We start from the raw sequence: 27,963 nt of genomic DNA, 5'->3' as shown, positions 1-27,963 counted from the left end.
TGGCACCATCTGTGCTCGGCAGGCCAGGCTGGGCTCTGCTGTCCCCAGGGGAGGTCAGAGGGGCTGGATGGCACCCAGTGGCTCCCAGCCAATGCTCCTGGTTGCTCATGCTGTCTTCTTCCTCTCGTAACCCAGGGCACCTTCCCTTCCCTTCCCTTCCCTTCCCTTCCCTTCCCTTCCCTTCCCTTCCCTTCCCTTCCCTTCCCTTCCCTTCCCTTCCCTTCCCTTCCCTTCCCTTCCCTTCCCTTCCCTTCCCTTCCCTTCCCTTCCCTTCCCTTCCCTTCCCTTCCCTTCCCTTCCCTTCCCTTCCCAAAACTTCCCAAAACTTCCCAAAACTTCCCAAAACTTCCCAAAACTTCCCAAAACTTCCCAAAACTTCCCTTCCCTTCCCTTCCCAAAACTTCCCAAAACTTCCCAAAACTTCCCAAAACTTCCCTTCCCTTCCCTTCCCAAAACTTCCCTTCCCTTCCCTTCCCAAAACTTCCCTTCCCTTCCCTTCCCTTCCCTTCCCTTCCCTTCCCTTCCCTTCCCTTCCCTTCCCTTCCCTTCCCTTCCCTTCCCTTCCCTTCCCTTCCCTTCCCTTCCCTTCCCTTCCCTTCCCTTCCCTTCCCTTCCCTTCCCTTCCCTTCCCTTCCCTTCCCTTCCCTTCCCTTCCCTTCCCTTCCCTTCCCTTCCCTTCCCTTCCCTTCCCTTCCCTTCCCTTCCCTTCCCTTCCCTTCCCTTCCCTTCCCTTCCCTTCCCTTCCCTTCCCTTCCCTTCCCTTCCCTTCCCTTCCCTTCCCTTCCCTTCCCTTCCCTTCCCTTCCCTTCCCTTCCCTTCCCTTCCCTTCCCTTCCCTTCCCTTCCCTTCCCAAACTTCCCTTCCCAGAACTTCCCTTCCCTTCCCAAAACTTCCCTTCCCAAAACTTCCCAAAACTTCCCAAAACTTCCCTTCCCAAAACTTCCCTTCCCTTCCCAAAACTTCCCTTCCCTCTGTGCCCCAATTCCACATCCATCACCCCACACCCCCCAGGTTCTTCCAAGCCACCTCCCCTCCTGCAGGGATGGGAGATTTTTGGTGCTTTTATGGATTCTGAGCACATCTGGGTGGTTTTTTCTCCCCCCTTTGCAGGGCAGAGCATGGCCCCAGCCCTCCCCCTGCTGCTGCTCTGGCTGTGTGTCCCCACGGCGCTCCCGGAGGTGTTTGGCCCTGGAGATGGCACAGGTAACTCAGCACCCCATTGGTGCCCTAGCGAGGATCTCGGGGGGCTCCTCACACCAATCCTGCTCACATCTCCTCTCTTCTCCCACCCAGAGGACCCCAAGGCTCTGCAGGTGTCCATGCCACGGCACCCAGCGCTGGAGGCCGTGCTGGCAGGAGATGTCACCATCCCCTGCCTCATCACCTACCTTGGCCCCCAGCCCACCACCGCCAGCACCGGCGGCCGCCGCGCCGTCCTGGGCACACCCCGGGTGAAGTGGACCTTCATCTCTGAGGGCAGGGAGGTGGAGATCCTGGTAGCTCGCGGGGACAGGGTGAAGGTGAGCGAGGACTATCGGCTGCGCGCCTCCCTGCCCATCTTCCACCAGCGCTACACCAACGCCTCGCTGCTGCTCACCGAGCTGCGCCCCAACGACTCGGGCATCTACCGCTGCGACGTGCAGCACGGCATCGAGGACGGCCACGACATCCTCCACGTCAAAGTCAAAGGTGCCTCAGGGTGGGCAGAGGTGGCATTCGGGGCAGCTTGGGGCCGTCTCCTGGCTCGGCAAACGCTGCCCTGGGTAGTGTAGCAGGACGATCTCCAGCAGGGGAATAATGTGCAATGACTCTAGCGATTTCAGAAGGCCGAACAATTGCTTTATTAAGCAATTGTTTATTAGTTTATTAAACAATTGCTTAAATGAGGACGGCCACGACATCCTCCATGTCAAAGTCAAAGGTACCACAGGGTGGGCAGAGGTGGCACTGGGGGCAGCCAGAGGCCCTCTCCTGGCTTGGCAAATGCTGCCCTGGGTGTTGTAGCAGGATGACCCCCAGCATGGGAATAACATGCAATGACTAGTGATTTCAGAAGGCTGAACAATTGCTTTATTAAGCAATTGTTTATTAAATAATTTCTTTATTATACAATTGTTCATTAAATAATTACTTTATAAGCAATTGTTTATTAGTTTATTAAATAATTTCTTTATTATACAATTGTTCATTAAATAATTACTTTATAAGCAATTAGTTTATTAGTTTATTAAATAATTGCTTTATTAAGCAATTGTTCATTAAATAATTGTTTTATAAGCATATGTTTATTAAATAATTGCTTTATAAGCAATTAGTTTCTTAGTTGATTAAATACCTGCTTTATTAGGCAATTGTTTATTAACTAATTGCTTTATGTTAGTTTATAAACCAAATGCTTTATAAGATATTTTATTATACTACACTCAAACTGTATTATACTTTGCTATACTATACTATAAGCTTTATAATAAACTTTATTAGTTTATGAAGCAATTGCTTTATTAAGCAACTAGTTTATTAACTAAATGCTTTATATTAGTTTATTAAGCAATTAGTTTATTAAATAATTGCTGTATAAGCTATTATAACTGTATTATACTACACTCAAACTATACTATACTTTGTTATACTATACTATAAGCTTTATAATAAACTTTATTAGTTTATTAAACAATTGCTTTATAAGCAATTAGTTTATTGGTTTATTAAGTAATCGCTTTAGTAAGCAATTAGTTTATTAACTAAATGCTTTATATTAGTTTATTAACCAATTGCTTTATAAACTATTATAACTATATTCTACTACACAAACTATACTATGCTATACTATGCTATAGTAAATTATAAGCTTTATAATAAACTTTATTAGTTTATTAAATAATTGCTTTATTAAGCAATTGTTTATGGACCAATTGCTTTATAAGCAATTAGTTTATTAGTTTATTAAACAATTGTTTTTTAAGCAATTAGCTTATTAACTAAATGCTTTATATTAGTTTATTAAGCAATTAGTTTATTAACAAATTGCTTTATATTAGTTTATTACGCAATTAGTTTATTAACTAATTGCTTTATAAGCTATTATAACTGTATTATACTGTACTGAAACTGTACTATACTATTACTATTACTATACTATCCTATACTATACTATAATATTACTATTACTATTATTATACTATACTATACTATACTATACTATACTATACTATACTATACTATACTATACTATACTATACTATATATACTATACTAATACTAAAAAACTCCCCGTGGCTCTTTTTCAACAATCACAACACAGCTTTGACCTAATTGGTCAATCAATCCAAACAACCATCACCAGTGTCTAATTAACAAACCCCTTCCTGTACACAAGCCCCATAACACATTCCGCGTGTGCCAAACAACAGGAGCAGCACGTAGAGATAAGAATTGTTTTCATTCCCTTCCCTGAGCTCTCTCACTGGGAAATCCTGGGAAGGATTTCTCTGTGAAGGGAGCTGCAGCAAACCCTAGGTGCATTTGTGGGGGGCTGCCATGAAGCCCCTTGCCCACATCCGTGTGTGCCCGCAGGGGTGGTGTTCCACTACCGGGAGGGCTCCATGCGCTACGCCTACACCTTCTCCGAGGCGCAGGAGGCTTGTGCCAGGATCGGTGCCAGCATCGCCACCCCCGAGCAGCTCTACGCCGCCTACCTGGGGGGCTACGAGCAGTGTGACGCCGGCTGGATCGCCGACCAGACCGTCAGGTGGGCACCCCTGTGCCTCGCCCTGTTGTGGTTTGCTTTTGGGCCTTGATTGTTTAATTTTAATGTGTTAGATTTTTCTATGTTAGAAAAACGGTTCGTTCCATACCCCCCTGTTCAGTTTCCCAAAGGGTTCTTCCCTGAGTTGTTTACCCCATATTTTTCCCTTATATCAATCCCCATGTCAATCTCCTCCACCCCTCTTGAGCACGTTCCCAAACTCTACCCTGTCAATCCTCTAAACCCATCCCCTACAGCTTGTCAGTGATGGTTTTTTACACCCCTTTAGCCAGAAAGTTCTGCATCAGTGATGCTGTTTCCCTTCACCCATTTGCTAATTATCTATTCACTCCTCCCTCCTTCTTCCTCATTGGTGTTAGGTTGATGTGAGCCCACCCCATGTGTGGTGGTGTTCACAGGAGTCCCAGGATGAGGGAAGAGATTAAAATCTTGACGCCATGTTTCAGAAGGCTGATTTATTATTTCATTATATATATTATATGTTATGTTATGTTATGTTACGTTATATCAATCATATCATATCACATTAAAAGGATATATTAAAATTATGCTAAAAGAAGAGAAGAAAGGATTTTATCAGAAGGCTAGCAAGGAATAGAAAGGAATGATAATAAAATCTTGTGACGGACCAGCGAGTCTGAGACAGCTGGACTGTGATTGGCCATTAATTAGAAACAACCACATGAGACCAATCACAGATGCACCTGTTGCATTCCACAGCAGCAGATAATCATTGTTTTTCTTTTCCTCTGAGGCTTCTCAGGAGAAAAAATCCTGGCAAAAGGATTTTTCATAAAATATGTCTGCGACACCCATGCTCCTCCTTGCTGTCTCCTGATTGGTTTGCAGGCAGTCTCCTCCCCTGGACTGCCCCCCTTCATAAACTGTTGTAATCCTGTTGTCGGTGCTCTTCTGTGTGTGCTCCCTTTGAGTTTGTTTGGCTGTAGCACATCTGTGTGTGCTCCCCTGGAATTTGATTGGTTGTAACACATCTGTGTGTGCTCCCCTGGAGTTTGTTTGGTTGTAACACATCTGTGTGTGCTCCCCTGGAGTTTGTTTGGCTGTAGCACATCTGTGTGTGCTCCCCTGGAGTTTGTTTGGTTGTAACACCTCTGTGTGTGCTCCCCTGGAGTTTGTTTGGTTGTAACACATCTGTGTGTGCCCCCTCAGTGTTTGTTTGGTTGTAACACATCTGTGTGTGCTCTCTGAGTTTGTTTGGTTGTAACACCTCTGTGTGTGCTCCCCTGGAGTTTGTTTGGCTGTAACACCTCTGTGTGTGCTCCCCTGGAGTTTGTTTGGCTGTAACACCTCTGTGTGTGCTCCCCTGGAGTTTGTTTGGTTGTAACACCTTGGCACTGCTCTCTTGGAGTTTGTTTGGTTGTAACACCTCTGTGTGTGCTCCCTTGGAGTTTGTTTGATTGTAACCCATATGTGTGTGCTCCCTTGGAGTTTGTTTGGTTGTGACACCTTGGCACTGCTCCCTCGGAGTTTGTTTGGTTGTAACACCTTGGCACTGCTCCCACCCGTTCCCCAGGGAGTCAGCAGCTCCCCTGTGCTCTCTGCCCCAGGTACCCCATCCAGACCCCCCGTGAGGCCTGTTATGGAGACATGAACGGCTTCCCAGGGGTGAGGAACTACGGCGTGGTGGACCCTGAGGACATGTATGACGTGTACTGCTACGCTGAGGACCTGCCAGGTGCCCGTGGTGCCACCTTCTTGCCCTCCTCTGCTTTTGCTCCCATGCTAACTTGTCCTTGTAACCCGTTGTGAACCCAAGTGAAAAGCTGCAGGTGCTGTCTTTGGGTGTGGGAACCTGCTGTGTGTTTCCTAAAGCATTCCTGGTTCATTTTGGGCTGGTGTGGGGTTCTGTCCCTGGCAGCAGGCAGTGCCCAGGCTGGGCTGTGCCCGCAGTGATGTGCCCCAGACCAGCAGCACGCTGGGTTGGGTGGTTTGGGTTTGGTTGTGTGTGTGCTGTGCTTTGCATGAGGAGCAGGGCTGAAGATCCTGCCTGGCTCTGTGTGCCTGGGGGTGGCTGGTCCCTCCTTTTGGGGTCCCCACTGGTGGTGGCAGCTGCTCTGGGGTTGGTTGGTGCCGGGGGTGAGGGACAGGGAGGCAGGGGCAGCTGTGGGGTTGGTTCATGCTGTGCTTTGGGGCAGTGGTCCCCAGCCCTCCTGAGCATGAAGCCTCACCCAGGTGCTCGCTGGGCTTGCAGGTGTCCTCAGAAATGTCCCACACGTGGATTGCTCAGTGCAGGGCATGCACCTGCTCCTCTGCAATCCCATTCAGGGCCGCTTCAAAGTCTCAGCTCTGTTTGCAAGGGCAGGGATCAATCCCACGTGGCGCGAGAGCTCCAGATGTGCCTGCACTCTGGCTCTCTGTGCATGGGCAGGGAGGCAGGCAGGGATGAAGGCAGGGAGGCAGGCAGGGATGAAGGCAGGGATGCAGGGAAGCACTCAGGAAGGCAGGGAAGCAGGCAGGGAGGCAGAGAGGGAAGCAGGAAAGCAGGCAAGGAAGCAGAAAGGCAGGCAGGGATGCAGGGAAGCACTCAGGGAAACACTCAGGAAGGCGGGGAAGCAGGCAGGGAGGCAGAGAGGGAAGCAGGAAAGCAGGCAAGGAAGCAGGAAGGCAGGCAGGGATGCAGGCAGGGATGCAGAGATGGATGCAGGGATGCAGGCAGGGAAGCACTCAGGCAGGGATGCAGGCAGGAGGGCAGGGATACAGGCAGGGATGAAGGGAAGCAGGTAGGAATGCAGGCTGGGACGCAGGCAGGGATGCAGGGATGGAAGCAGGGAAGCACTCAGGAGGGGCAGGGATGCAGGCAGGGATGAAGCGATGCAGGCAGGGATGCAGGCAGGGATGCAGGGATGCAGGCAGGGAGGCAAGCAAGAAGGCAGGAAGGGATGCAGGGCAGGGAATCAGGTAAGCAGGCAGGGATGCGAGGATGCAGGCAGGGATGCAGGGAAGCAGTCATGGATGCAGAGATGGATGCAGGGATGCAGGCAGGGAAGCACTCAGGAAGGCAGGGATGCAGGCAGGGAATCAGGCAGGGAATCAGGCAGGGAATCACTCAGGAAGGCAGGGATGCAGCGATGCAGGCAGGGATGCAGGCAGGAAGGCAGGGAAGCAGGCAGAGAAGCAGGCATGGATGCAGGGATGCAGGCAGGGATGCAGCCCTCCTCCAGCCCCCGTTCTTCCTCCACACACCGCATTCTCCATCTCCACACCCTCTCCTGGGCTCATGCCGAGAGCGGACCCGCCGAGGGGCCTCCCTCCGCCCTTCCCAGCCCCATCTCTAACCCCCCTCTCCCTCCTCTCTCCCCAGGTGAGATCTTTCTGGAGACATCCCCGGCCAGGTTCACCCTGGAGGAGGCTGCGCAGCGCTGCCGGGCTCTGGGCGCCGAGCTGGCGAGCCCTGGCCAGCTGTACGCCGCCTGGAACGCGGGGCTGGACGCCTGCAGCCCCGGCTGGCTGGCCGATGGCAGCGTCCGCTACCCCATCGTCACCCCCCGGGAGCGCTGCGGAGGGGCTCTGCCCGGCGTCAAAACCATCTTCCTGTTCCGCAACCAGACGGGATTCCCCGATGCCCAGAGCAGATACGATGCGTACTGCTTCCGAGGTAAACAGGGGCACCCCCGGCAGGGATGGGTGGGAGGGTCCCCCCGGGTTGGGGTACGGGTTGTGCTGGGGTCCCTGGGTGCTCTCGGTGCTGCTGCTGCGCTGTCGGGGCAGGGCAGGGGTGTTTGACACCGGCTGAAGCTGCTGTGCTAGGACAGGGGTGCCCTGCATGCTGGTAGAGCTGAGAGGGGAGGCGTAACCTGCATGTCCTGACACTGCATGCTGACACCTCGATGCTCTGCACGGTCCTGACACTGCATGTGACAGCTCTCCATAGGGCAGGGATGCTCTGCAGGGTCCCAGAATTGCATGCTGACCCCTCTCCATAGGGCAGGGACGCTCTGCAGGGTCCCAGAATTGCATGCTGACCCCTCTCCATAGGGCAGGGACGCTCTGAGGTTCTGAGAATTGCATGCTGACAGCTCTTGGTACAGCAGGGATGCTCTGCAGGGTCCCAGCAGTGCATGGTGACACTTCTCAGTAGGTCAGGGATGCTCTGAGGGTCCCAGAATCACATGCTGACCCCTCTCCATAGGGCAGGGATGCTCTGCACAGTCCTGACACTGCATGCTGACAGCTCTCAGTAGGTCAGGGATGCTCTGAGGGTCCCAGAATTACATGCTCACCCCTCTTCATAGGGCAGGGATGCTCTGCAGGGTCCTGACACTATGTTGTGACAGCTCTCAGTACTGCAGGGATGCTCTGCAGGGCTCCAGCAGTGCATGCTGACCCCTCTCCATAGGGCAGGGATACTCTGAGGGTCCCAGAATTGCATGCTGACAGCTCTCAGTACTGCAGGGGTGCTCTGCAGGGCTCCAGCAGTACATGCTGACCCCTCTCCATAGGGCAGGGATGCTCTGCACAGTCCTGACACTGTGTGCTGACAGTTCTTCATAGGGTAGGGATGCTCTGAGGGTCCCAGCAGTGCATGCTGACAGCTCTTGGTACAGCAGGAATACTCTGCAGGGTCCCAGAATGACATGCTGACCCCTCGCCATAGGGCAGGGATGCTCTGCAGGGTCCTGACACTGTGAGCTGACAGCTCTTTATAGGGTAGGGATACTCTGCAGGGTCCCAGAATTGCATGCTGACCCCTCTCAGTAAGGCAGGCATGCTCTGCATGGCTCCAGCAGTGCATGCTGACAGCTCTCAGTACTGCAGGAATACTCTGAGGGTCCCAGAATTACATGCTCACCCCTCTCCATAGGGCAGGGATGCTCTGAGCGTTCCAGAAGTGCATGCTGACAGCTCTCAATGCAGCAGGGATGCTCTGCAGGGTCCCAGCAGTGCATGCTGACAGCTCTCAACACTGCAGGGATGCTCTGCAGGGTCCCAGCAGTGCATGCTGACAGCTCTCAATGCAGCAGGGATGCTCTGCAGGGTCCCAGCAGTGCATGCAGACACGCTGTGGCAGAGGAGGGTGGCCCTGCATGTCCTTGGTGCCAGTTCACTGTGACAGACCAGGGGTGTCCTGCATGGCACCATCACTGTGCGTGGGCTCTGTGGGCACAGCTCCAGGAGGGTTCATCCCCCAGGGCTGCAGGCCCGGGGGGCATCCTGGGCCCTGGGGCTGTGGGGCACAGCCTGCCAGGCTGGTTTGGGGTGATGCTGGGCAGCAAGGAGACCTGTGGGGAGCAGCAAGGTGAGCAGTGAGGCAGGACACAGGGATAAGGGGCACAGAGGGATCAGAGCTGTCCCTGCACTCCTCCTGCCTGACCCCACATCTCTGTGTGTCTGCTCAGGGCCATGGGGGCTCCCAGTGTGGGGATGCTGAGCATCTCTGCGCCTCAGTTTCCCCATCTCTCTGGCTTAGGCAGGATGGAGCCGTGCCATGACTCCACCACCCCTGTAACCCACTAACCCCCCATGCATGTCTGCCCTCCCCGGGGTGGGGATGGGGGTGCAGAGGAGGATCCCCACAGCGAGGGGAATGCACGGTTTAGGATCTGGCCCCACCATGTGCTGCTGAGCCCCACTGCTCCTGCTGGGGCTGGTGGCACTGCCAGCTCTGGTGGCACTGCCAGCTCCTGCTGGGGCTGGTGGCACTGCCAGCTCTGGTGGCACTGCCTGGGAGGGCCTGATCCTCCCCCTGCTGACCCCATCTAGAAGGGGAAGGGGAGGCTGAGGAGAGCTGGGGTGCCAAGGCTCCAGTCCTGCTGTGGGGTGCGCTCATCTCTGAGCGCTGCGGAGCCAGGACAGGGCAGTAATATCCCACTTTCTTTCTGCCCACAGAAGGGACAAACTCTTTCCCTGAGGCTGCAGGAAAATACCAAGGCCAAGAGCCCGAGGAGAATCTCCTCCAGGAGATTGTCACAGTGGCAGAAAAGCTGGAGGAGCTGCAGCTGCCCCGAGCGCCCGTGGAGCTCGAGTCGCGAGGGGCCATTTACGCCGTGCCCCTCTTTGAGGACCCTGACCTGGGCAAGCCAAGCCAGACCCCTGGAGACACCCTGGGGCCACTAGCTACCTCTGTGTCCTCAGGTCACCCCATCCCCGCCTTCCCTTTCCCCACAGCCCCGGCCAGCCCCGAGGCAGGTCCTGTTTCAGCTGGGGAGCTCATCCCTGCCCAGGAGCACGGGGGACAGTGGTGGCTGGCACGGTGGTGCCAGGGCTGGGCACAGAGCAGCCACAGATGGTGCCCAGGTCACCCCAGCTGTCCCCGTCCTTCCTCATGGATGGGGCACCGGAGTGTTGGTGTAGGGCAGCGCAGGGACAAAGGGACATCTGCGTGTCCCAGCATGCAGGGCAGTGCTGGAGCGGGGATTGGCAGCACCAGGAGCTGCAGGAGGGGGCTGGCAGCTGGAGGGGCACCAGGCGAGGGGCAGCGGTGAGGGCAGAGCTCGGGCAGCCGCGCCCTGCGGAGGGGACAGGGGACAGCGTCACACGGGCTCGGGGCCACTCCCATCTGCCCGCACAGCTTTGTGCCCGCGGGATGGGCAGAGCTGGCAGTGCCCGCGGGATGGGCAGCCTGGCAGTGCCTGCAGGGTGGGCACCGTTGGCAGTGCCCGCAGCCCTGAGCTCTGGCTGGCAGTGCCCGCAGGATGGGCAGAGCTGTCAGTGCCCGCAGAGAGGGCAGTGCCCGTAGAGTGGGCAGTGCCCGCAGGATGGGCAGTGCCAGCAGTGCCCTTAGGGTGGGCAGAGCTGGCAGTGCCCGCAGGGTGGGCACATCTGACAGTGCCCGCAGCCCTGGGCTCTGGCTGGATGCCCGCAGGGTGGGCACCGCTGGCAGTGCCCGCAGAATGGGCAGAGCTGGCAGTGCCCGCAGGGTGGACAGTGCCCTTAGGGTGGGCAGAGCTGGCGGTGCCCGCAGGTTGGGCAGAACTAGCAGTGCCCGCAGGGTGGGCAGCGCCCACAGGGTGGGCACCGCTGGCAGTGCCCGCAGCGCCCTGTGCCCTGGCTGGCTGCCGGCCCTCACTGCCTTTCCGCCTTGCCCTTTGCAGAGGAGCCGCAGGGAGCAGCGCCGGGCAGAGCTGGCAGCGCATCCCCGGAGCGCCCGGCCGGAGGGCGGCACCGCGGGCACCCCACGGAGCCGGAGGGACCCACGGCTGCCCCCGCAGGTGACACGGAGCCTCCCGAGGGCTTTCCTCGCCCTCCCACACAGCGCCCGGACCCTCCACGGGACGCCTTGGGGCGGCCGGGCGGCCCTGCCACCCCCGGGCCACCCGGGCACCGAGTGCCATCGCCAACCGGTGCCAATTCCGCCACCTCAGAGAGCCGAGAAGGCGCTGGGAGCCCCCGCCGCGGGCACAAATCCGGCGGGGCCAGCACCCCGTTTTCCGGGGCTGAGGACGCCGAGCTCTCCGGAGATGTCGGGGAGAGCCCCGGCGTGTCCCCGCTGCCCCCCGCGCCCCCGCAGGAGGACGGAGAGGAGCACTCGGGGGCCGTGTGGTTCCCCTCGCCCGCAGCGACTCCGTGGCTGCCCCGCAGCAGCGCCGCACCGGCCCCGGGCACGCAGCGAGGGATGCCCGCTGCACCTTCCGAGGAGGAGGATGAGGAGGATGAGGAGGAGGAAGAGCATCCCTCCGTTGGCACCGTGGAGGGCTTCCTTACGGCCGTTCCGGGAGAAGCAGGTGGGACCCGCAGGGATGGCCTCAGCTCTCCCCGTCCTGGCACCTCGGGGGTGGTGGTGCCAGGGACCCCCAGCTCGGCCGTGCCCCTGCCCGCCGTGCCCACCGAGCGGGCCAGCGTCGGGGCGGGCGCCTGCTCTGCCCGGCGTCCCTGCCGTGCCAGCCTTGCCCTCGGGGCAGCCGTGCTGGCCGCTCTGTGGCACTAGAGATAGGCGACACCTTTCCTTCACTGCTGCCCTCTGTCTGTCTGTCTGTCTGTCCGTCCGTGTCTCCTCTCTCTCTCTCTCTCTCTCAGCTGGGTAAGGGAAGGTTCCAGGTCTGGAGAAGCACATATTTGTCAAACAAATTGGTCTGATCTCTGCACGCACTTTAAATCTCTTCTACTTCTGTGAAGTGTTTTAATGACTGTTTCCATGAAAAAGCCCCGATAAGCGAAAGGCGGCCCTAGCCCCTGCTCTGACTAACCGTGGTACTAATAAAGGGAATTAATTAAAAGCTTTGTAGAACAAGCATCTCGGCGAGCTCTTCCCTTCGTCCTTGCGCCTCTCCCACTGACGAACTAATCCCTGCCCCCGGCCCTGCCCTGCCCTGCCCGGGAATGGGGTGGAAGGGACCCCTTGGTGGGGGGTTTGGGAGGGCTGGGGCTGCTTTGCACCCTCCATGTGCCCCCAGGACTGACCCTGCACTGCCCAGGACTGACCCTGCACTGCCCAGGACTGACCCTGCACTGACCAGGGGCTGCTTTTCCCCCTCCTTGAGCCCCCCAGGACCGACCCTGCACTGCCCTGGGAGGGTTGGGGCTGCTTTTCCCCCTCCATATCCCCCCCCAGGACTGACCAGGGGCTGCTTTTCCCCCTCCCTGTCCCCCCCAGGACTGACCAGGGGCTGCTTTTCCCCCTCCATGTCCTCCCCAGGACTGACCCTGCACTCCTCTGGGGCTGCTTTTCCCCCTCCTTGAGCCCCCAGAACTGACCCTGGGAGGGCTGGGGCTGCTTTTCCCCATCCATGTGCCCCCACGACTGACCCTGCACTGCCCAGGACTGACCCTGCACTGCCCTGAGAGGGTTGGGGCTGCTTTTCCCCCTCCCTGTCCCCCCCAGGACTGACCAGGGGCTGCTTTTCCCCCTCCCTGTCCCCCCCAGGACTGACCAGGGGTTGCTTTTCTCCCTCCCTGTCCCCCCCAGGACTGACCAGGGGTTGCTTTTCCCCCTCCATGTCCCCCCCAGGACTGACCAGGGGTTGCTTTTCCCCCTCCCTGCCCCCCCAGGACTGACCCTGCCCTGCCCTGGGAGGGGGGTGAGGGCTGGATGCTGCATGGCATGAGCAGGGGGACACACGGGGGACACAGAGCCCCACCAAGACCACCCTGCCTTGTGCAGCTCTCCCTAAAATCACTGCAGATCCTTCGGGCCACATCCCCCAGGGGCTGGGATGGGTGAGCAGAGGCACCACGAGCTGCTGTGGGTGGGTGGGGGTCACCCCTGGGGTGATGCCAGCTCTGATGCCCATCCCAGTGCCAATCCCCTGCCCCATCCCGCTCCTTGCAGCACAGGGCACCATGTGGGGTCCCTGCCCTCCCTCCCCAAGGCATAACAAGAACACACACAGGGCTTAAGAAATGCCCTGAATTAGGAATTCCATTTGCATCCACAGCCTGGCAGCCTCCAGCTCTGTGATTTCCTCCCAAAATTCCGAGTTCCCACTCTCCTCCTGCATTGTGAGAGGCAGACAGAGAGGGCAGTGCCCAGCCCAGCCCCAGGGCACCAGGGAGGCTCTGTGCAGGGTGCCCAGACCCCGTGACATGGCTGCCCTTGCCTTGGCAAGGAGAGATGCCCAGGAGGAGCCAGCCATGGGACATTTTGGGCCACCCATCCTGTGCCATGCCTGGCTCTGCTGGGGATGGATGGGCTGCACAGGGAGCCACCAGCACTTCATGGGGAGGGTGAGGGTGGCAGCATTGTCCTTGTCACAAACCCAGGACCATAAAACAGGGCGTGATTGGGCTGGAATGGGTCAAGGACTCTGAGCAGCAGCCGTTCATCACACTGAGCTGGGAGCACACGCTGTGCTCCGCGTTCATTAATGACCAGAACGGGCTCCTGGGGCAGTGCTGGCTGAGTTACCAGCCTTGGCCAGGCTGCAGGTGACACCAGAAGGACAGGACAAGGACACGGGGCTGGGATGTGCCAAAGGCTTTATGGTCTGTGCTTCCCTCCCAAAACGCTGCATCAGCCAGGGAAAAGCAGGAAATGGTGTGGTTGTATTCACAGTGGTCTGGGGATGAGGGAAGAGACGAGGATCTGACTCCATGTTTCAGCAGGCTTAATTTATTATTTTAATAAATTATATTAGTATACATTATATTAATAATTATATTAATATATTATATATATTATATTAATATATATTTACATATTACATTAAAACTATACTAAAAGAATAGAAGAAAGGATTTCATCAGAAGGCTGGCTAAGAATAGAAAAAGAAAGAATGATAACAAAAGCTTGTGTCTCAGACAGAGTCCAAGCCAGCTGACTGTGATTGGCCATTAATTAGAAACAACCACATGAGACCAATCCCAGATGCACCTGTTGCATTCCACAGCAGCAGATAATAATTGTTAACATTTTGTTCCTGAGGCCTCCCAGCTTCTCAGCAGGAAAAAATCCCAAGGAAAGGATTTTTCATAAAAGATGTCTGCCCCAAGCTGGGCAGAGGGAGTGGGGCAGGGGCTGGTGTGGCAATGAGCCCAGGGGAGATAAGAGCATCCAGCTCTGAAGGAAAGGGAGATAAGAGCATCCATCTCTCACCTCTGTGCTCCAGGGGAGGCCAAAACCCCAGGTGTGGCCAGCTCTGGGCCAGGGATGCTGGGCTGTGCACACCCAGAGGTGGACGGGAGGTGTGGGATTGCTCCAGGCACCTCCTGGTGCACCTGAGAGCCTCACCTGGCCCAGAGCTGGTGGCCCCAGAGGCAGCTCAGAGCCCTGCTTGCTGTGGGACACTGCAGGGGTGAGGATGTTAAGTCAGGGATGGAAAGAAAACTCCACTCTTGAGGAGGATCAGAAGGTTTTGTTTAATGAGAGTAGAGGGTCTTTAATAATGGGACTCTCTAAGGTGGTTGGCCTCAAATTAGAAACATCTCACACTATTGGTGAGCTCAAAATTAGAAAAATGTAATTGGTCCGAAAGCAGAGACATCTCACTTTATTGGTGAGCTCAAAATCAGAAACATCTAATTGACTGCAAAGTAGAAACATCTCACACTATTGGTGAGCTCAAAATTAGAAATATTTAATTGGTCTGAAATTAGAAACATCTCACACTATTGGTGAGCTCAAAATTAGAAATATTTAATTGGTCTGTAATTAGCAACATCTCACACTATTGGTGAACTCAAAATGAGAAACATCTGATTGGCTTCACAGTAGAAACATCTCACACTTTATTGGTGAGCTCAAAATCAGAAAAATCTAATTGGTCTGAAAGCAGAAACATCTCACACTATTGGTGAGCTCAAAATTAGACACATCTAATTGGTCTGTAATTAGCAACATATCACATTATTGGTGAGCTCAAAATGAGAAACATCTGATTGGTCTCAAAGTAGAAACATGTCACACTCTTGGTGAGCTAAAAATCAGAAATATCTAATTGGCTTCAAAGTAGAAACATCTCACTTTATTGGTGAGCTCAAAATCAGAAAAATCTAATTGGTCTGAAAGGAGAAACATCTCAAATTATTGGTGAGCTCAAAATGAGAAACATCTAATTGGTCTGAAAACAGAAACATCTCACACTATTGGTGAGTTCAAAATGAGAAATGTCTGATTGGCTTCAAAGTAGAAACATCTCACTTTATTGGTGAGCTCAAAATGAGCAATGTCTAATTGGTCTGAAAGCAGAAGCATCTCACATTATTAGTGAGCTAAAAATCAGAAACATTTAATATCTAATAAATATCAGAAAAATCTAATTGGCTTCAAAGCAATGAGACACATCTAATTGGTCTGAGAGCAGAAACATCCCACACTATCGGTGAGCTCAAAATTGAAAATATCTAATTGGCCTCAAATTACAAACATCTCCCACTATTGGTGAGCTCAAAATTAGAATTATCTAATTGGCCTCAAAGTAGAAACATCCCACACTATCAGTGCCCATGAAGAACACACAGTGGAGAGCCACAACTCCAACCGATGCTGACAGAAACAGATAATAATTGTTCGAGTTCTTTCCTCTACAATTCCCAGGCTCAGGCTGGCAGAAATCCTCTGAGCTGAGGATGCCCAGGTGGCACTGCTGGGCACCGGGGAGGTGCTGAGCCCTGTGGTGAGCACGGCTGCTGTCCCTTGCAGGTGGCTGTGTCCCCAACCCCTGCCTGAACGGAGGCACCTGCGTGGAGGACGGCGCCCAGCTCACCTGTCTGTGCCTGCCCGGCTACGGGGGCAGCAGCTGTGAGAGACGTGAGTGCCCCAGTGCCAGCCTGGCCATGGGTGCCAGCCTGGCCTGTGAGTGTCCTGGTGCCAGCCTGGCCATGGGTGCCAGCCTGGCCATGTGAGTGCCTCGGTGCCAGCCTGGCCATGGGTGTCAGCCTGGCCATGGGTGCCAGCCTGGCCATGTGAGTGCCCTGGTGCCAGCCTGGCCATGTGAGTGCCAGCCTGGCCATGTGAGTGCCCCGGTGCCAGCCTGGCCATGGGTGTCAGCCTGGCCATGGGTGCCAGCCTGGCCATGTGAGTGCCCTGGTGCCAGCCTGGCCATGTGAGTGCCAGCCTGGCCATGTGAGTGCCCCGGTGCCAGCCTGGCCATGGGTGTCAGCCTGGCCATGGGTGCCAGCCTGGCCATGTGAGTGCCCTGGTGCCAGCCTGGCCATGTGAGTGCCAGCCTGGCCATGTGAGTGCCCCGGTGCCAGCCTGGCCATGGGTGCCAGCCTGGCCTGTGAGTGCCCTGGTGTCACCCTGGCCATGTGAGTGCCAGCCTGGCCATGTGAGTGCCAGCCTGGCCATGTGAGTGCCCCGGTGCCAGCCTGGCCATGGGTGCCAGCCTGGCCATGTGAGTGCCCCGGTGCCAGCCTGGCCATGGGTGCCAGCCTGGCCTGTGAGTGCCATGGGTGCCACCCTGGTCATGGGTGCCAGCCTGGCCATGAGAGTACCATGGGTGCCACCGTGGCCTGTGAGTGCCACCGTGGCCTCTGAGTGCCATGGGTGCCACCCTGGCCATGTGAGTGCCACCGTGGCCTGTGAGTGCCACCCTGGCCATGTAAGTGCTCTGGTGCCACCCTGGCCACGTGAGTCCCCTGGGTGCCCATGTGAATGCCCTGGTGCCACCCTGGCATGTGAGTCCCCTGGGTGCCCATGTGAGTGCCATGGGTGCCACCCTGGCCATGTGAATGCCCTGGTGCCAGCCTGGCCTGTGAGTGCCACCCTGGCCATGTGAGTGCTCTTGGTGCCACCATGGCTATATGAGTGCCCTGGTTCCACCCTGGCTATGTGAGTCCCCTGGGTGCCCATGTGAGTGCCCTGGATGCCATGTGAGTGTCATGGGTGCCACCCTGGCCATGTAAGTGCCCTGGTGCCACCCTGGCTATGTGAGTCCCCTGGGTGCCCATGTGAGTGCCCTGGTGCCCCCCTGGCCACGCTGCCCAGCTCCCAGCAGCCCGGCGGGCACACAGGAGGGGCGATGAGGAGTTTGGGGTGAGGTGGGCTCCCTGCTCACCCTCTCCGCTCTCCCCTGGCACGGCTCAGCCCTGAGGAGCTGCAGCCCGGGCTGGGACAGCTTCCAGGGCTCCTGCTACAGACACTTCTCCACCCGGAGGAGCTGGGAGGACGCCGAGAGCCAGTGCAGGCACCACGGGGGGCACCTGGCCACCATCCTGACCCCCGAGGAGCAGGACTTCATCAACGGTACGTGACACTGCTGCTGTGTGACACTGCTGTCCCCTCCCTGTTGCTGCTGTGTGACCCTGCTGTCCCCTCCCTGCTGCCGCTGTGTGACACTGCTGTCCCCTCCCTACTGCTGCTGTGTGACACTGCTGTCCCCTCCCTGCTGCTGCTGTGTGACACTGCTGTCCCCTCCCTGCTGCTGTGTGACACTGCTGTCCCCTCCCTGTTGCTGCTGTGTGACACTGCTGTCCCCTCCCTGCTGCCGAGCCCTGCAGGGCTGCGAGTTGACAGGAGGTGGAGCCCGGCCCTGCAGGGATGGATGGACACACAGACAGACAGACAGACAGGCCAGAACAGGGATGGTGCATGCAGAGACGTGGGAGCAGACAGGTTCAGCCCTGAAATGTGTCCGGAGATGGGAACAGAGTGGGGAAAGGGCTCTGGGGCACCTGAGGGGGCTCAGGGGGGGCTTAGGGGGGACCTTCTCACTTTTTACAAAGTGGAGTCACTTGGGGGTCGGGCTCTGGAGTGTCCAGGGATGGGAACAGAGTGGGGAAGGGGCTCAGGAGCACCTGAGGCAGCTCAGAGGGGGCTCAACCTGGAGAAAATGAGGCTCAGGGGGGACATTCTCCCTTTTTACAAAGTGGAGTCACTTGGGGGTCCGGCTCTGGAGAATGTCCAGGAATGGGAACAGAGCTGGGGAAGGGGTTCTGGAGCACCTGAGGGAGCTTAGGTGGGACTCAAGGGGGACCTTTTCACTTTCAATAGTTCCCTGACAGGAAGGTGGAGTCACTTGGGGGTCAGAGAGTGTCCAGGGATGGGAACAGAGTGGGGAAGGGGCTCTGGAGCTCCTGAGGGATGTGGGGAGAGCTCAGCCTGGAGAAAAGGAGGCTCAGGGGGCACCTTCTCACTTTTTACAGGATGGAGTCACTTGGGGGTTGGGGTCTGGAGAATGTCCAGGGAAGGGAACAGAGCTGGGGAAGGGGCTCAGGAGCACCTGAGGGAGCTTAGGTGGGACTCAAGGGGGACCTTTTCAGTTTCTAGAGTTCCCTGACAGGAAGGTGGAGTCACTTGGGGGTCAGAGAGTGTCCAGGGATGGGAACAGAGCTGGGGAAGGGGCTCTGGAACTCCTGAGGGAGCTCAGAGGGGGCTCAACCTGGAGAAAATGAGGCTCAGGGGGGACATTCTCCCTTTTTACAAGGTGGAATCTCTTGGGGGTCCGGCTCTGCTCCCAGGGAAAAAGGCTCAGGAGCAGGAGAAGCAGCACCAGGGCAGGGTTAGGTTGGATATTGAGAACATTCCTCCATGGAGATGCTGCCTGTGGCTGAAGGGGTTTAGGAGACCTGTGGATGTGGCACTTGGGGACAGAGGTGCCCCTGGCTGTGGGGGATGGCTGGGCTCGATGATCTTGTCCCTTTTCCAACAAAATCCCACAGTCCAGTGATGGGTGGGCAGAGCGGCAGAGGGGTGGGTGTGTAAATTTGAAAATTGGGTGTAAATGTGAAGGCAAAGCCAGGACCTGCCTGAAATCAGCCTTGGAGGGATGGGGGAAGGCAGAGCAGGGGAGAAGTGCTGTGGGAACAGGACAGGGAGCAAAGAACCTGAAGGAACTGAGGGCGGAGGAGGAGGAAGGGGCAGGAGAGACCTCACAGGGACACCAAGGGACACAAAGGGACACAAAGGGACACAAAGGGACACAAAGGGACTGGCTGGACCTGAAAGGGGACTGGGAGAGCAAGGTGGGGACAGGTGCAGACAGGTGGGGACCTGCAGGGACAGGTGGGGACTGTCAGGGCAAGGTGGGGACCAGCTGAACCAGGTGGGGACAGGCAGGGACAGGTGGGGACCGGGGGGGACAGGCGAGGACCTGCAGGGACAGGTGGGACTGGCATAGCCAGGTAGGGACCTGCAGGGAGAGGTGGGGACAGGCAGGGACAGGCGGGGACAAGTGGAAACCTGCAGGGACAGGTGGAGACCAACAGAACCGGGTGGGGACAGGTGGGGACCTGCAGGGACAGGTGGGGACTGGCAGGGCAAGGTGGGGACTGGCATAGCCAGGTGGGGACCAGGAGGGCAAGGTGGGAACCTGCAGGGACAGGTGGGGACTGGTGGGGACAAGTGGAAACTTGCAGGGACAGGTGGAGACCAGCAGAACCGGGTGGGGACAGGTGGGGACAGGTGGGGACCAGCAGGGCAAAAGTGAGGACCTACAGGGACAGGTGGGGACCCGAAAGGACAGGCGAGAACCTGCAAGGACAGGTGGTGACTGGCAGGGCAAGGTGGGGACTGGCATAGCCAGGTAGGGACCTGCAGGGAGAGGTGGGGACAGGCGGGGACAAGTGGAAACCTGCAGGGACAGGTGGAGACCAGCAGAACCGGGTGGGGACAGGTGGGGACCTGCAGGGACAGGTGGGGACTGGCAGGGCGGGGTGGGGACTTACAGGGACAGGTGGGGACCTGCAGGGACAGGTGGGGACAGGTGGGGACAGGTGGGGACGGGCGGGTCCCGGGCTCTGCCGCCCTCTCCCGGCCGGTCCTGTCCCGCCTCCCCGGGGCTCAGGGGCAAAGGGGTTCCCCGATGTCCCTTGGGGGTGTCCCCAAACCTCCCAGCACCTTCCTGCTGCAGGACGAGGGATACCCCCAGGTCCCAAATCCCCCTGAGCGCGGCCCTTCAGCCCCCTCCTGACACCTGGCTGTGTCCCTGTCCCCACCACGCCCCATGTCCCCCAGGGGCCCTTCAGTCCCCTCCTGACAGGTGGCACCAGGCTGTGTCCATGTCCCCAACACACCAAATGTCCCCCAGCAGCCCTTCAGCCCCTCCTGATGGTGGCACCTGGCTGTGTCCCTGTCCCAAACATCCCCTGAGTCCCCCAATATCCCTTCAGCCCCCTCCTGAAGGTGGCACCTGGCTGTGTCCCTGTCCCCACCACGCCCCGTGTACCCCAGGTGCCCTCCAGCCCCCTCCTGACACACCTGTGTGTGTCCTTGCGTCCCACACCTGGCTGTGTCCCTGTCCCCATCACACCCCGTGTCCCTTAGCAGCCCTTCAGCCTCTCCTGGCAGGTGCCACCTGGCTGTGTCCCTGTCCCCAACACCCCCCGTGTCCCCCAGACCAGTACAGGGAGTACCAGTGGATCGGCCTCAACGACCGCACCATCGAGGGCGATTTCCAGTGGTCTGACGGGAGCCCCTTGGTAAGTGGGGCTGCCAAGCCCTGGGTGCCCTCACAGGGCGGGCACCACCAGCCTGGCACCTCCTTATCCTCCCCCCCAACTCGGGTTTTGGGGCTCCCAAGCAGGAGCTGCCTGCCTCACCTGGCTGAGCATCCCCACTCCTAGCTAAGCTGACAAACCCTCGCTCCAACAGCAAACCTCATAGCACGACTGACTGTTGTAATCACACTTTACAACTGATCTGCCTTCACAATTATCCTAACAGGAGCTGCAATCCTACTTATTGCCTCTTTCACCCTATACAATCCACCTTATTGCCTCATACACCCTATGCATGCTCATAATGACACAACATGTCACAGACATCTTTTCTGAAAAATCCTTTCCCTAGGGTTTTTCCTCCTGAGAAGCTGAGAGGCCTCAGGAACAGAATATAAACATTGATTATCTGCTGCTGTGGAATGCAACAAGTAGATTTTTGATTGGTCCATGTTGGTTGTTTCTAATTAATGGCCAATCACAGCCTGGCTGGCTCAGACAGAGAGCCCGAGTCACAAACCTTTGTTATCATTCCTTCCTATTCTATTCTTAGCCAGCCTTCTGATGAAATCCTTTCTTCTATTCTTTTAGTATAGTTTTAATATAATAAATATCATAAAATAATAAATCAAGCCTTCTGAAACATGGAGTCAGATCCTCATCTCTTCCCTCAACCTGAGACTCCGGTGAACACGGTCACACCGAGGCACTGTCCCATCCCACATCACATCAGTCCAAAACTCCTCCACACCAGAACATCTCCTCATAGCCCTAAATATAATCCCCATAATGCTCCTAATCCTCAAACCTGAACTAATCTCTGGTATCCCCATATGCAAGTACAGTTTCAACCAGAACATTAGACTCTAAAAAATAGGTGTTAAACCCTTCTTACCTGCTGAGGAGACGTAAAACCAGTGAGAACTGCTAACTCTTGTATCTGAGTATAAAACCTCTCTCCTTACTTTCCAAGGATAATAGTAACACAGTGGTTTTAGGAGCCACTCATCTTGATGCAGGTCCAAGTGAAAGTCATGGACCTCTCACTAGTCCTAAATACATTCATGCTGTGAAAAACGCCAATCACTTGTTTTTAAAATTGTAAAAGTTTAATAGTAGTAAAATGGTTATAAAAATAGTAATACAATTAGAGTAATAATAATTTGGACAATTTGAATTAGGACAATATGAGACAATGGAGACAAAGAGTTATGGATGTCCGGGTGCCTTTTTCTGGGCAGCACAAGCTCGAAAAAGGATCCCCGTTAACAAAGGATTAACCCTTAAAACCAACAGCCTGTTGCATATTCATACACCTCATACATGATGCATAAATTCCATTCAAACACAGAATTCTGTCTGGTCATCATCAACTTCTTCCTCTGAATCCTGACAGCACCTTTGAAGTGGGAAGAAGTTCGTTTCTTCTGATAATGAGCAATAAATTCTCTTTCTCTGACAGATTCAGGTGTCCTGTGGCTGCTATCTTGCTGCAAGTCCTTTCTTTAAAAAAAGTATCCTACATAGCATAGTTTCTATTTTAACAATTTTTATAACCTAAAACTATAGCACACTACTTAAGAGAATTAATACAGCATTACTTCCTAACACAACACATATAATATTCACTTCAATATTTGCAAAAAGCCAATGATAAAATACATGCATTTTTCACAATACTCTTAACCCTCTCCACCTCCATCCTATTTCCACTTCTATCCAAGAACAACCCCAGGGAGCCACACCTGGGCTTTGCCATGGAGGTGGCACCTCTGTCCCAGTGGGGGTGGCACTGCCAGGATGCTGCCCCCACACCTGCAGGGTGTGCTGGATGCCCCCTGCACCCCCTGTGCCCCCTGTGCCCACAGCTCTACGAGAACTGGCACCCTGGGCAGCCTGACAGCTATTTCCTCTCGGGGGAGAACTGCGTGGTCATCGTGTGGCACGACGGTGGGCAATGGAGTGATGTGCCCTGCAATTACCACCTGTCCTACACCTGCAAGATGGGGCTGGGTAAGCTGGGCTGAACCCTGATTTGTGGGAGCAAGCAAACTGCACGATTTTTGTGAAATTGTAAAGTTGTAAATTTGTGACATTTGTAAATTTGTGAAAGTTGCATGTTCATTACAGCGATTATTAGGATGGTTCCCCTTAAAATGACATGAGTGCCTCTGGGAATTCCAGATCCTTTTTTAGCTCCCTCTCAAATCCACATGCAAGCAATTGCACAACTGGTCATAATTTCATTGTTTCACAAGTTCACAGTAGGTTCATACATATTCATTCTTACAAATTTTGCATGACATTTGCGCTAATTTTTCTTTATCAGCAAGAATTCCTGGGTCAGGTTGCCCTGCTCTGTCTGCCCTTCCCTTTAATCTCTGTCCTTCACTGAAGCAGTTTCTTAGAGCATTGATTTTCAGGAGAACAGGCAGTCAGATTAAACAGCAATGTTTGCAAGCTACAGAGCTAACTTAAAGATGTACATTTCACCTCAATCAAAATAGATTTCTGGAAAATTTCCACTCTGTCTTACCCCCACCCCGAGGAGGGGGTTTGCTACCACCTCCACAGCGGGGAAACGAGTCCTGGGCATGGGGCCCTCAGCCTGTTTGGGCTTTCTGGGGCTTGCTCCGGGCTGGGGGGGCTTTACTGCAATTCCCCCTTTTTAGGCTCTGGGATGGGGGAGGGCTTTACCCCTGTTTGGGCTTTCAGGGCTGGGGGGGCTTTACTCCCATTTGGGTTCCGAGATGGGGGGGTTTTACTCCTGTTTGGGCTTTCTGGGCTGGGAAATGCTATGTTCCTGTGTGGGCTCCAAGCTGGGGGGGCTTTATTGCAATTCCCCTGTTTGTGCTCCGGGCTGGGGGGGGGCTTTACTGCAATGTCCTTGTTGGGGCTCCAAGCTGGGGGGGCTTTACCCCTGTTAGGGCTCCAGGCTGGAGGAGCTTTACCCCCGTTTGGGCTTTCTGGGCTGGGGGGGCTTTATTGCAATGTCCCCATTTGGGCTTTCGGGGCTGAGGGGCCTTTACTGCAATTCCCCCTTTTTGAACTCTGGGCTGGGGGGGGGCTTTACTGCAATGCCCTGTATGGGTTGTCTGAGCTGGGGGGGCTTTATTGCAATGCCCCCACTTGGGCTCTGAGCTGGAGGGGGGCTTTACCCCCATTTGGGCTCCGAGCTGGGGAGGTTTTACCCCCGTTTGTGCTTTTTGGGCTGGGGGGGCTTTACTGCAATGCCCCTGTTGGGGCTCGGGGCTAGGGGGGACTTTATCCCCCTTTGGGCTTTCTGGGCTGGGAAATGCAATGTTCCTGTTTGTGCTCCGGGCTGGGGGGGGCTTTACTACAATGACCCCCCATCCTTGCAGTGCAGTGTGGGCCCCCCCCTGCCCTCATCAACGCCCGAGCCTTCGGCAGAGCCAAGCAGCGCTACGAGATCGGCTCCACCACCCGCTACCGCTGCCGGCCCGGGCTCGCCCCGCGGCGCTCGCCCATCATCCGCTGCCGCGAGGATGGCACCTGGGAGCCCCCCCAGCTTTCCTGCCGGCCTGGTGAGTGCTGAGCCCCCCACTGAACCCCCCATCTCGGGTTGTGTTGAGAGTTGCTGCCCCGAGATGTTGTCTCGGTTTTGGAAAGACAGGAGTCTGCTAAGGAAGGCAGGAGGCTCCCATGAAATGGAGAATGTAAACCCTCCCCAACCCTCCCAATTGCTATAAATTTTAAATTAAGGGGCTCTCAGGAAAAAATATGGGAGCAGGAAATAACAGTTCTTTAATAGGGAAGGGAAAAAAAAGATAAAATAAAACAATGCAGTACACTAGAGCAACACTGACAGAGTCAGAACCCAACCTGACACCCTGTGGGGTGTTGGTGGCAGTCAAATTGGAATTGTGGCTGCAGCCCTCCTGAAGTATCAGATGTGGTTCCGTTGGAGCAAGGGGGATCTGTAGAGAAGGATGTATTCTTCCTCTGAAGATCCAGTGGGAGAAGAGACAGCTGCTGTTCCTCTGGGGAATCCCGTGGAGAAAGCCGTATTGGTGTCTCAAAAACCTCTGGATTATATCTGGGTAGCAATGCTTGGCTCCTCCCTCTGGGTGGAGCATCTCACAATGGGATGTTATAGTTCTTATCAGCCATGCAGTGACATTCAATAGTCTGTTATCAGCAATGTCCCCTCCCGAGGGAGGTGTGAATGTGGTCACTCAAAGAGAGAGATAAGGCAAACTGCCCACTTGACAAAGATAATCTGCCATACAGATGGTAATGGAAAACATCTTGCATTGCAATCTTCAATAGATGTGCAGGATGTCTCTGTTTCGGCCCACGTGGCTGAAGAACTAATCTGGACTCTTCACTTTTTGGTCTTGAGGTTGTTTATTAAATGTTATCTATAAAATATTCTTTCTGCCCAGCTGAGGTCTGTGACACCAGCAAGGGGGGCTATTTACAGATGCGAATGAGATGGGGCTGCTCTGGGAAGTGCCTCGAGCTGTTTTATTTTTCAGCATCAGTCTCATTACATGGTTATGACAATGGGAAGATGCCAGCAGCTCTCATTCCAGGCAGCAAGCCAAAATCTTAATGTTACAACTTACTTTATAAGCTTCTTGACCAATCACACAAAGCAAAAGCGCATTGACTGCAGTTCTATCCAACTACCATAAGCACAGGTACCTTTGGTTAAAACAATGCTTACTTATTTCCTATACAATACCTGCTTGTGAGCTTTAAAACACAATGCACAGAGCTCTATTATTAACCTTTAACCTTCCTAATATCATGCTAGATAAACTTTCTGCAGCTTAGAGAGCTATTCAGACAAGCGTTAATACACAGGCCATTGTTCTATTTGTTCTTGCTTTTTCTACAGTTTAAATAATTTTTCTGCTGACCTATCTCATGGCTGCTGCTTGGCTCTACTCACAGTTCTGTTGTATCTGAGGCCTGCCTTTTGCAGCTTTCCCAAAACACTGATTTTGTGGATTCCCACAGTCTGCTCAGCAAGGCAGCCACAGGCACTGTCTGTGTTGTCCTTTTATACTGCAAACTACGTATAACATATTTACACTTAATTCCCAATACCCATCACCCATGTTAGACAGTGAGCTTCTATTCCAAATATAACATATTTACACTTACTTCCCAATACCCATCACCTGTGTTAGACAGTGAGCTTCTACTCTAAATATAACATATTTATAATTACTTCCCAATACCCATTGCCTCTGTTAGACAGTGCACCTCTACTCTAAACCAATCCCTCAGTGTCAACATCACAGCAGAAAATGGAGAACAAGAAGAAGAAGAAAGGCTGGACACGCCCAGATTCCTCCATCTTGTCCCCATAACCAAAAATCCTAAAATCTACTTTTTCACCCTGTGATCATTTTGTTATTGCACCATTCAAACCTGTGTGACTTTCAGGTCCTCATACAAAGCTGGCAACTTGCTCCAAGGGTCAAAATCAAATCCACAGGTGTTCTGGGCAGCATGCCAGTGTTATAAATGATCAAATCGAGAGCCAACTTATAAGAAAATTTAGCAATGATTTATTAATTTGTCAGTGAGATTGAATTTTGATCGTCAAAAACCACCACAGCCAAGGGCAGTCAGTATTCACATGTAACAGGGTGGTCCATCAATCATCGTGGTAGATGCAATCTTCTAGGTGAAAATCACTCTTGAGTGGTCCTGGCACCCAGGGAAGCAGGTGATTATCACCTGGAAGTTTCCATTCTTACGTTAAAAACCCCAAAGTTATCTCGACATAGTCTTGGAACTAGATGAATATGAATAAGACACTGCTCCTGACCAGGGTGGTCAAAAGACATAGTTTGGATCTTACAATATTTTATACATTAATAGCATGAATTATCTCTATCATATACTACATCAGGGTGTCCGAGCCCCCTGACGGGGTCTTCGACAACTCTGGACACCCAGAGGGATGTGCTGAGTTCTGACACCCCTTTGGTGGTGCTTTCCCTTCATCTGGCACTTCTGTGTCCCCCCAGGTGTGGCTGAGCCCCCCAACAAGTGAGGGGGTCCCCAGTGCCTGGACTGGTGTGGATGGCGACAGCACTGGGAGACCTCGATGGAGTGAAACCTCGCTGTTGGGTGTCTGCCCCCTTTGTTTGTTTTATATCTGTACAAAAATATCCTAAAAAAATTAAAAGAGCCCATTGAAAGGAGCCCCCGGAGCCCCAAAATGCAGCACAGGAATTTTGTCCTCAAAGTCACAGCAGAGCTGAAATCCAGGGGACACCACGGGCAGAAACGTGCCAGCATCACCCTCCCATCCAGCTGGGGGTTGGCATGGGGACATCCGAGCTCTGCTGCAGCTCAGCACCCACCCAGAGGGGTCTGGGGGGGCTCCTGCACCTCCCTGGAGAGGCAGAAGCTGCTGCAGCAGGCTTGGAGTGGGGACCTGCTGCCCAAACCCCCTCCCCGTGCTGCTGTGGGCATTAAAACCAGTAAACAGATGGCACAGAGTGGTGAGCTGGTTATTTGGGGGGGGGGGGGGGGGGGGCTGGCACAGTGGTGGGTGGCACTGCACAGCCCCAAAGCAAGGAGGGTGGCAGCAGGGGAGAGCCTGGGCACAGAGACACTCCAGGAGCCACAAAAACAGGGAGAAACCACGCCACAGTGCCCCCAAATCCCAGAGACACCTCAGGAGCCACAAAACCAGGGGGAAACCACCCCCAAAATGCCCCCAAATCCCAGAGACAGCCCCAGGAGCCACAGACACCACCCAAAGTGCCACAGTTGGGCACAGAGACACCAGAGGAGCCACCAAAAACAGCGACAAACCACCCCAAAATGCTCCCAAATCTCAGAGACACCCCAGGAGCCACAAAAACAGGGGGAAACCACCCAAAATGCCTCCACATCCCAGAGACACCCCCAGGAGTCGCAGAAACAGGGAGAAACTACCCCAAAATTCCCCAAATCCCAGAGACATCCCCAGGAGTCACAGAAACAGGGATAAACCACCCCAAAATTCCCCAAATCCCAGAGACATCCCCAGGAGCTACAGAAACAGGGAGAAACTACCCAAAGTGACCCCAAATCCCAGAGACACCCCAGGAGCCACAAAACCAGGGGGAAACCACCCCAAAGTGCTCCCACATCCCAGCAGAGCTGGGCACAGAGACACCCTCAGGAGTCACAGAAATGGAGACACCACCACTCCTGTGGGGAGTCCCAAACACCCCACAAGGAGTCCAAAACACCCCAAAAAAGGTGTCCCAAACACCCCACAAGTAGTCCCCAAACAGCCACAAGGTGCTCCGAATGTCCCAAACACCCCACAGGATGTTGCAAACACCCCACAACGTTTTCTAAACACCCCATAAAGTGTCCCAAAAGCCTCACAAGGTGTTCCAAACACCCCGTAACATGTCCCAAACGCTCCACAGGGAGTCCCAAACACT

The 27,963-nt window shown here is 54.6% G+C and overlaps 1 protein-coding gene across 2 annotated transcripts in view; it reads left to right on the top strand.

The window, feature by feature from the left end:
• The window catches only part of BCAN (brevican), a 33,628-nt gene extending 6,660 nt beyond the window's left edge, over positions 1 to 26,968 (top strand). The window contains exons 2-16 of one of the 2 annotated variants that reach the window (XR_009275792.1): positions 1,111 to 1,203; positions 1,294 to 1,689; positions 3,574 to 3,748; positions 5,335 to 5,462; positions 7,089 to 7,382; positions 9,614 to 9,859; positions 10,819 to 10,935; positions 11,089 to 11,448; positions 15,801 to 15,908; positions 17,187 to 17,345; positions 20,436 to 20,518; positions 22,405 to 22,549; positions 23,899 to 24,081; positions 25,036 to 25,200; positions 25,763 to 25,821. Coding sequence is in view for 1 of the 2 variants with exons in the window: in XM_058821733.1 (XP_058677716.1) it covers positions 1,119 to 1,203; positions 1,294 to 1,689; positions 3,574 to 3,748; positions 5,335 to 5,462; positions 7,089 to 7,382; positions 9,614 to 9,859; positions 10,819 to 11,448; positions 15,801 to 15,908; positions 17,187 to 17,345; positions 20,436 to 20,518; positions 22,405 to 22,549; positions 23,899 to 24,081; positions 26,545 to 26,570 (2,658 nt within the window). In the remaining variant the exon portion in view is untranslated. Of the gene's footprint in view, positions 1 to 1,110; positions 1,204 to 1,293; positions 1,690 to 3,573; positions 3,749 to 5,334; positions 5,463 to 7,088; positions 7,383 to 9,613; positions 9,860 to 10,818; positions 11,449 to 15,800; positions 15,909 to 17,186; positions 17,346 to 20,435; positions 20,519 to 22,404; positions 22,550 to 23,898; positions 24,082 to 25,035; positions 25,201 to 25,762; positions 25,822 to 26,544 lie in introns of those variants that run through there. The other variant, XM_058821733.1, reaches the window with a different exon arrangement.
• Positions 26,969 to 27,963: the final 995 nt, after the last annotated feature.

This window comes from Ammospiza caudacuta, chromosome 30 (genome assembly GCF_027887145.1).
Source record: "Ammospiza caudacuta isolate bAmmCau1 chromosome 30, bAmmCau1.pri, whole genome shotgun sequence".
Taxonomy (NCBI): domain Eukaryota; kingdom Metazoa; phylum Chordata; class Aves; order Passeriformes; family Passerellidae; genus Ammospiza; species Ammospiza caudacuta.
This window is presented reverse-complemented; position numbering and strand designations above follow the sequence as displayed.